A 9,479-nucleotide genomic window follows, 5' to 3' on the forward strand; every position below is an offset into this window, starting at 1 on the left:
TCACTGGCTGATATAAAAAATATGCACTGGTTTCTTTCAGCAAGGCCAAACTAAGGCCTTCAGAGTATTTGTCCCCCCCTTCCCAGCCTTAGAGCTTTAGTTTTCCTGTCTCTAAGGAAAGGTTTAGCTGATAGACCATATACTCTTAGATCAGGTCTCACTTCCCTCTAACATGACTCCCTAAAGCCCACACTTGGCTTCCAGCTCTCCCTGCTCAGAAGCTGCAAGCATTTGGACTGAAGGAAAAAACTCATCCTAATGATCAACAAAATGACAGGAAGCCTCAGCTGAAGCTCCCTGCCCAGCTGCCTCCAGAAAAACTGAAAACGCATTCAAATTAATCTCCCATTAAATTGTGGAAAATTGCTACAGGATCCTCCCACATAAATTACCTGGGAGACCTCAGCCACTCATAAATTCTACAGAAAGCTCTCCATCCACTTCAAGCAGCCCTTTATCAGGACTTCATACCTTTCAATGCAATGACTTTACTGGCAGGGTTCATGATAGCACTGTCAGCTGAAATTGGTCTCCGGATTGGGTTGCTGGGGTCATTCATGTCGATGATCACCACTTGAGCCTGTTCTCCTACTTTCTCTCTGATGCAGATAAATTTGTCAGACTCCATTGTCAGAGTGCTGAACCCAATGTTTGCTGGGTTGATGCCCAGATTTTGGAGCTGGAAGAGAAGAAAAAGGTTTAACATTAAGTTATTACCTTGGTGTACCCACAAGCAGCGTTTGTGAATGTCATAGGAAATATCAGACTTTGACTTTTTTTTTGTGACAAAACAGCAATGCTGCCCCAAACCAGCACAACACACAGTGTTGCACAATTTCAGTTAAGCCCAGCAGGCTTCCTGGAGAAGCATTCAAGCACTTGGTATCTTGTCTTCAAAGTCCATTTACAACTTAACCATTAAGAACACAATCTTTGAGCCCCCTCACACGGCTTAAAGCACACTGAACTCGCCACACTGCAGCTTCAGCCCTCACTCTCACCAGCTTTCCTCCCTGAACTCATCCACTGGGTTTGACAGCTATCACTATTCCAAGCTTAACATCACATGTGAGGTGTCTGAGCTTTATCTTTATCCCTGTGGAGCTAAAAAAAGCTGCCTGTCTAGCAATTAGCCCAGGCCTGTCTGCAGCAGGAGGCAGAGCTGGGCACTACTGAAATCACCAATGGCCCTGCTTAGCACAGAAGTTATCAATAAACCACTTCCTTCTCTGAGCACAGCCTGCTCCCCTAAGCCTTTCAATGCCCACGTTTCTTGTACAGCTTGCAACAAAACACTTTAGTTAACAGCACTTTTGCAAAGCTGCTGTATGAGGAGGATGTCAGTAGGGAAACAAAGTTGATTGCATTTTTAACAGCAAAAATACAGTCATGGTCAGTTCATGGTCATATCACACAGCTATCCAGTTTGTCCACACATTAAAAACTCCAGTTTTCTTCTATTAGAAGAACTATCTGCTCTAATATGCTGGTATTTTTCTTTCTGGAAGACCTTCAAGCCCAAGATGTCCCAGGAAGGGCGAGACCTACAAAGCAATTTTAGGCTGATTGTGCTGGTTTGGAGCTCTTATCAGCTGTGCTCTGAACCAGCTCCAAGGAGGCCATGCCCCAGCTGCTCTGCTCCTGCCTGTTTGCAGTTCCTGATAAAGAGGGTTTTACTCCACTTCCCCTTTGCCCAGGCTCCCCAACAGCACACGTGAGGAACAAGTAACATCTCAGCCATAGTAACAGAAGAAGCTTCACAGAAGTCACTTGGATGGATGATCTAGATTACACAGAGAATATTTTGACAATAAAGGCAGGAAATATTTGGGTGACAGCATTTGACAGCTATTAAAAAATATAAAAATCAAACCCTAACTCCTTGACAAGTCAGAACTCTTTTACTCAGATTTAAGAGTTTGAGGTCCAGCACCCCAGAATCTGACCACGTGTTTCTCACCCACTTAGAAGATTTTAAATTCAAGCTCCAAAGTCCCTTGCACACTTTGAGCAGTGTCCTCTAGACCTCTTGCAGTGTACATAAGCTAGGGTTGTGCACAACCCAATCACCCCTGCAGGGAGGGAAGGTTTGAAGATGTGGGAGTTTGATCTGGTAGAGTGGAGTGACTTACTGGGACGTGGCATTTCCTTTTGCTAGGGCTGCAGGCTTAACAAGTGCCAAATCATTTATCAAGCATTAAATTTCCTTGTTAATTTGGTAGAGGGGGGCGGCTGCAGAGAGCCAAGCACTCTGCCTGGCAATAACTCACAGCACTACACTCAAAGGGTGTCGACAGAACAAACCAGAGCAGCAAGTCCCAGCAGATGGCAGGACCTCTTAGGAGGTCTAGACAAAACCACCCCATCAAAGGTGCTTGGATATTGCAAGACAGATTTACCTTAATCTCCAGCAAACTGCCACCTGCTAGTGCCAGGTCTGAGGCACTGACCCAGGGGGGAGACGGGAGACACTTTAAATTTCTCTTATCAAGGGTGAGGTATTTCCTTGCAAAGATTTAGAATTCTGGCACAGGAGCTCTGAAGAAAGCCTGGAGAAGTTTCTGATGGTGGTGCAACCATCAGTAAGGTCTCTAAGTACACAAACTCCTGCCAACATTTCATCTTTCATCTCAACCAACCAAGTGTATGAACCACATCTGCTTCAAGGCTCAGGAAATTGTCTCTGACAGAGACAATCTCTGTGTTTGGTTACACAAGAGTGTCACCAGCCAGGAGTGGCACTTCCTTGCCCAGTTGGTAAAGCCAACAGTGAATTTCTTGGCTGCACAGAACTCCTGAGCAGAGATCATTCCCTAGAATATAGGTTGTTTTCCTGCCCAAATAGGCTGAAGTTCAGGTGAGTGAGGCAGGCATGTTTATAAAGCTAAGCAGAGCAAACAGAGATTAAGATTACTGTCATGAAACATGACAGCAAATATTTCTTTGAAGGCTTTTATTCCGAAAATTTCAATACTATTCAATGTACAAACTCAGGAGTTGAACTACAACTAAGGAGTACAGGGGTTTATGGCAGATTTTTTCTGCCTCTTCTCTTTATTACAAAGGGAAAGACCACCAAATATTTAATGTTGTACCAGGTCCACTACATTTCACTGATTCATTAAGAAAAAAAAAGGAATTTCAGACTTTGCTATATTTTACTACAAAACCCACTTCCTTGGCTTTTAAGCAGATATGAAAGCAGAACTTGCTAACTGTCCTTGGGCAACTCATTTCCAGTTGGAGTTATTTTACACCACCATTTGTTGGAAAGATCACTTACACCAGACTCCTGTTAGGAATAAAGTGTTGTGTGAAATAGCTGCTCCAGTAGAGTGGAACCATGAAACAGATTGTCAGGGACAGCAGCAACTCTTGTGTTCAGCAGAGCTGTCGCCCCAAAGGACTCATCTCACCCAAGATCAGATACCTCAGTCACTTGCAGGCTCTGCTGAACCATGGAATTCTGTGATGGCATTTATCTGAGCAGCCCTGAGATGTGAGTCATTGTAACGTAGTAAGGCAATGTCTGATTACCAGAATTGTTTTTTTACTGGAAGATAATTCAAGTGCATTCTTGGTAACTTAGCCAGAGAAGCTGTCACATGTATGGGACATCCAACTGAATGGTAAAACTGCTGACAGGAATCTCTTTGTTGACCCCTTCCTGTAATGTTCCCTTTCTTGTGACAGTCTGCTTAGCTGTCAGATAATTTCTCCTTGCCTACGAGGAAGGGCACGGAAGTGCTGAGCACACACTTCACCTCAACTCTCACACTCAACAGGATATAACCACTGCTCTTGTGGCCACCAGCAGCTGCTCAGCCCCTGCCCAGAGACTCCTTATCTACATGCTGCTAGAAATCACACAGCTGCAAAACGCCTCTAAATTGAAAAATTTAATTTAGTGTGTAATGAATCATATTAGCTCCATCCCAGGCCATGCTTTCCTAGGCTTTGACTGACCGAGGCAGACACTTGAGCTGCTCTTTTAATTCTACACATGAAAATTCAGCAAAGCAAATACAAGTCACACAAAATCATTTGTGTTTGTGATGCTCTCTTAGTTACTCCCTGCAGTTCTGAGAGTCCCACAGCCAGTCCACAGCAAAATACTTCATATTTACCAATGCAAGGTGAGAGTTACAGCTTGTGACAGCCTAGGAAGTCGTGTTTTCAACAGATAAGGGACCTCTCTAACATTCAAGAGCTCTCCTGTTTCTATATCCTTCCTATTTTCTGCCTCACCCTCAGCAGGCTGAGGCACCACCCGCTCTCAGCAGCCACAGAGGTGCTGTGGGACTGCTTCAGTTCCACCACTGAGGCTGTACCTGCTGAACTGGAGTTCAGAACCACTGAATCCCACTCCTCCTCTTTGGTTGAGGCTCCAATCCCAGCAGGAAGCACTAAATCAGCACAGCCACCAAGGCAGGCAGGGCTCTGCACCTCAGTGCCTGCTGAGGGACATGCCCAGAACAGCTCATAAACTGCTTAACTAATTGCTCCTATCCAATTAGTTGAGACACACATACAATCTCTCTCTCCACAAGACACTTCAATTCTCTGTTACGTGTTTTCCCTCTGTAGGAATACTCTGAACCTGCTGGCTTCTGAAATTTGGATCCACTAAGAAGCAGAGAGCAAGAATCCTACAAAACAGCATTAGGCAAAACAGTTCTCCAATTCCTGACTTGTATTATCAACAGAGGATGTAACTGCTTCCAACTAATGCTGTTACAGCAGAGATTTCGTGGTTTAAGCTGCATTAAACTCACTGTCAGCACAATACATGGAAGAATTTTGCTGTTTGTCATATTTAGAGCAAAGGATTGAATTTGTATATTTTGTTCTCTGATGCCTTGGCTGTCCTGTTTCAGTCTCTGGCACAGCTGTGATTCCAAGAGCCATCCAAGCACCACCACAGCTGCCATTCAGGTTTGCTCCATCAATGAACAATAGATACAAACTCCCTTTTCCTAGTGTTAAAAAAGCAGTTCTGTCTCGGTATCAACTGCACAGCCTGAGCTGGCAGTTTTCTCTGCACTGTCTTACAAAAATATTTAGATTCAGAAGACTATTTATTAATGCATCAGTGCAGCAGTGGGCCTGGTTCAAGTTCAGTGTTTATATATGTCAGGGTAGCGTGGTCAAATTAAGTGGCAATCACAGTTCATCACCTACTAATTAGTCTGGTTCCTTCTCACTCATCAAGAACCTGTCATCTTAGAAAAGCTCCACTGACCCACCACAGTAAGCAGCTGTTTTACTTTCACCCTCAAACACACACAGGCACATTTCAGGAATCCCTGGAGCCTGGATTGGAGCAACCAGATTTGCAATAGTCCCACACACTGAACTCTGATCTCCCACTACATACACAGTGGATTGTTTCCTCATAGCCACTTTGGGGAAAAAAAAAAAAAAGAAGCAGCTATATAAAGTTTTATAACATGAGTTTTGATAGCACAGGAATCAGGTTCCTCCCTGAAAATTCCCAAGGAAAGTTTCTGCACAGCCTGTTGTTGATGTTCCTTGGTGGCAAGGCAGGGGTGTACAACAGACACCACAAAGATAACAGCCTGCACACACCTGGGGCTGCTGAGATTGCAGAGCTTGTGACTCTGACAAACAAACCCTGGAACCTGACGACACTTTTTGGTTTTACACTCCCCAGAAAACTCCCTCCTCCCTACCAAGTTACCTTCTTGTCCAAAGTACACCTTTAGCTCCAATTTGGGGTACAAAGCACTGTGCCCCCAAGAGATGAGGCATTCAGGAACAAGGTTTCTGGAGCTTTCACCTTTTCATTCCCAAATCACACAGCCAAGCTGCCAACAGCAACAGCTAATGGACTGGCTTGAAGCTGAACACCAGGACAAGCTTTGTACTTGACCATTTTTTAACCTCTAATAATGAATCTGTGGAGAAGTAGGATCACACTGTGTGTATTGATCGATTTCAATAATAGCCTGCAAGAACTTTCTCATTCAAATCCATCACCTGCTTTTTATGGCTAAGGCTCCAGTTGGGTACCTCATCTTCCATTAAGAATCACTACAAACTTGCAAGTGTTGCACAACACCTGTACAACAAGTTTCCTAGACAATGTGGGTCAGGTACAGTTCAAGAAATTGTATTCTTGAGTCCATGAAGACTTCCTAGGAGCAGCCTGGGTAGCAAAAACATTGCAGTATCAGTGTTTCTGCTCCCATAATTTACGTCAGGAAGCTCAGCAGAAAAGCAATTAACTCCTAGAATCCAAATTCCTCTGAAATTATTTCAATTAAATGAAAGGAGGAAGTTCAAAGGCAAAAGCCACGTGCACCCAGGCTCAGAGGGGTGCACACCCATCCGAGAAAAGATCAGCTCCCTGTGTGCAGCTGTAAAAGATACTGGTTCGGCCAGTGCTCCACACTGAATAGGTACAGGCAGAGAAAAAATGCAAATTCAACCCCAAATAAACAGATAAATCAGTCTGGAAGCAGAAAAGTCGTAGTGCTGGCCTGAAAGCTCCCAGCACTTCTGGCGTGAAGCAGATGAGTTTCATTATGTAACAGCACTCATGTCATTAGAGACCTGGCAGTGGGTCACATGCAGGGTTTGGGGCTTAAATAATGCACAAAGGTGCGCTGCCACAATGCTTGATTGAGAGCTGGGCTGCCCAGAGGGATGGGTTTCACCTGAGTGCACAGAACCTCCTCAGGACCTGGCTCGGGGCTTTGCCACCACCAGGACAAGGCACTGGCCAATTCCTGAGATTCTCCTGTCAGTGCTGTTTAGTACAGGGACACCTAAATGATGAATTCTGGCCTGCTTTTAAACTGATACTGGAGTAAAATCATTCAGTGCTCAGCTACACACCTAAACAACCATCAAAGCACCATTTATTTAGACATTATGAACAGCTGTAGCCTTCAACTAAGTATCCTGCAGTGTTTCTTTTAACAAAGTGTCTAGAAATGAACTGCTTTCCATTTGAGTTAGGAAAAAAAGTCACTGTAAATAATGCAAATCCATCACTACGTGTTTGCCCACCACAGCCCCAGCCAGCTGAATAAAAACTAAACACAGACACTGGCACCACATGCCACCAGAAGACCTTGGCCAGGTGTGCCAGCTTTTATTAGACAAATTCTCCTAAAAAAAACCCCAAAAAACGCTCCTCAGCAATGAAACCGAGCTTAGTAACACCGTGGCCCGTAGCACTTCGCCCTTCAGACCTGTCAGATAGGAAGTGCCCATTGCACAACGGGATCATCGCCACTTCCAGACCCCTCCCTGTGCTGCAGCTTCACCCACGGACAGGGAGGCACTCCGGGAGCGAACCCCGCACTCCCGCACCGCCTCCAGGAAGTCACCTTAGAGAAATTAAATGCCACCACTCGGAAATAAACTATTAGCAGTGGTTCTGGTGTGATGAGAGCCAGAGCCGGGCTGGGGGAGAGGCCGGCGGGCAGCAGAGCTGGCACCTGGGCACCTGCACTGCCACAGCTGCACTGCAGGGAGCCGCAGCAGCTCCCACGTTCCGCTGCAATACGTGCTGCTCCTTCCAGAAAATCACATCCCAAGCGGGAACACCGGCAGAACGCTTCCCCTGCCCCTAGACCCACAGAGCCTTTAGCCCCGTTCAAATCGATACAATTAAGCGGCACACGGACGCGAGCGCGGCCACCTGCCCGGCTCACCCCCGTGCCGGGCCGGGATCTCCCGGTGGCGCTGCCCCGGCCCGCACCGCCGGGCACCGCGCCAGCCTCGCCCGCCCCGCCGAACCACCTCGCCCGGCCCTTCCCGGGAGGTGCTGCCCCCGGGGAAGCGCTCCCCGAGCCGGACACCGGCGGGGCGAGCGCGCCCGGCCCTCACGGAGGCACCGCGGGCGGGCCCGGCGCGGCTCCCCCGGCGGCAGCCCGGCAGCGGCCCGCCCGCCCCCGCGCCCACCTGGAGATGCTCCTGGAAGCGGATGGGCAGGATCTGGGCCATGGCGGCGGCGGGGCGCTCCGGGCCGGGCCGGGCCGGGCTCAGCGGTGCGGGCGGAGCGGGGCCGCGATGGCGGAGCGGGGCCGTGCGGAAGCTGCCCCCGCCGGCGGAAGGATATTGCTGCGGAAGGATACCCGCACCTGCCGCCGGCCGGCGGGCCGCGCGGAGGGATCCCGGCGAGCGGCGCCAATGGGAGCGGCGGGTGTGATGCGCCGCCGGAAGGGACTATTTGGGGACGCATCACTCCCTCCCTGCCTTTCCCCCGGCCTTTTTTTTTTTCTGCCACATCATGCGACCGAGGGGCGGCGGCGTCACTTCCGCCCCGCGCGCGCGGTCACGTGGGGCGGGGCGGCGCGGCCGGGCAAGGTGACACCGGGGGGACACCGGGGGGACACCGGGGGGACACCGGGGGGACACCGCGGGGACACCGCGGGGAGCCCCCGGACCACCCCCCCCGGGCTGGCTCTGTCACCGGGGTGCCATGGACACGCCTGTCCCCGCCGCGGGGTGTCCCTGTCAGCGAGGCGGGAGGGATGTCCCCTCCTTGGGGACGCTGAGGGGACAGGGATGTCCCTGTCAGAAGGATGGGGGGGATGTCACTCGCTCTGCCAGGGTGTCGCTGTCATCGGAATGTGATGGAGCCACACTGAGGGGACAAGGGTGTCCCTGTCACTGGGATATGGTGGATTCCCCTTCCCCTAGTGTCCGTGTCCCCAGGATCTCATGGATCCCCATCCTCTGGTGTCCCTGTCACCATGATCTCATGGATTCCTCTCCCCGTGGTGTCCTTGTCCCCAGGATCTGATGGATTCCCCAGCCCTGCTGTCCCTGTCCCCAGGATCTGGTGGATTCCCCATATCCAGAGTCTCCCTGTCACCATTATCTGGTGGATCCCCCATCCCCTCTGTCCCCGGGATCTCATGGATTCCTCTCCCCGTGGTGTCCTTGTCCCCAGGATCTGGTGGATCCCCTCATGCCCTGCTGTCCCTGGGATCTGATGGATTCCTCTCCCCCTGGTGTCCCTGTCCCTGGAATCTGGTGGATCCCCCAGCCCTGCTGTCCCTGTCCCTCACCCCCAGGGATGCTCCCTGGCCTCTCCCACGCCCCTGTTAATGAGTACAGCTCAGTAACGAGGCTCCACATTTCCCTCTGTGTTTTATTAACCCACACTTGAACTCCAGCACGTAAAACAGGTAAAAACTTAACTTTTTCCTGGGATGACTGCAGCATCCAGACCTCTGTGTGCTGTCACATTTGGCACAGCTGCAATCTTATTTTGCAGCTCACTGTTAACTTCCCCAGATAATTTTTACTTTGTCTTAAATTCCCCACCTCCAAACCTTTTGAGAAGCCCTGGAACACAGTGGGGGAAAATCCCTCATTTCTTCCTATGAATAAAGTGAAAAAAATCTGTTAAAAAATCAGCATTAGGATCTGCCAAGTGATTTATAGCCCCAAGGAACAGTGGGCATTCTGTGTACTCATTTCAGGCCCACTGGGTGGTG

At 49.2% G+C, this 9,479-nt stretch overlaps 1 protein-coding gene across 2 annotated transcripts in view; it reads right to left on the reverse strand.

The window, feature by feature from the left end:
• Window positions 1-8,109, reverse strand: part of CLTC (clathrin heavy chain) — a 29,533-nt gene extending 21,424 nt beyond the window's left edge. The window contains exons 1-2 of one of the 2 annotated variants that reach the window (XM_030288158.4): window positions 7,936-8,109; window positions 472-679 (exon numbers count right to left, since the gene is read on the reverse strand). In XM_030288158.4, coding sequence (XP_030144018.1) covers window positions 472-679; window positions 7,936-7,977 — 250 coding nt within the window. In that variant the 5' untranslated portion in view covers window positions 7,978-8,109. The remainder of the gene's footprint in view (window positions 1-471; window positions 680-7,935) is intronic. The other variant, XM_030288160.4, reaches the window with a different exon arrangement.
• Window positions 8,110-9,479: the final 1,370 nt, after the last annotated feature.

The sequence above is a fragment of the Taeniopygia guttata genome, chromosome 19 (genome assembly GCF_048771995.1).
Source record: "Taeniopygia guttata chromosome 19, bTaeGut7.mat, whole genome shotgun sequence".
NCBI classification, from domain to species: Eukaryota; Metazoa; Chordata; class Aves; order Passeriformes; family Estrildidae; genus Taeniopygia; species Taeniopygia guttata.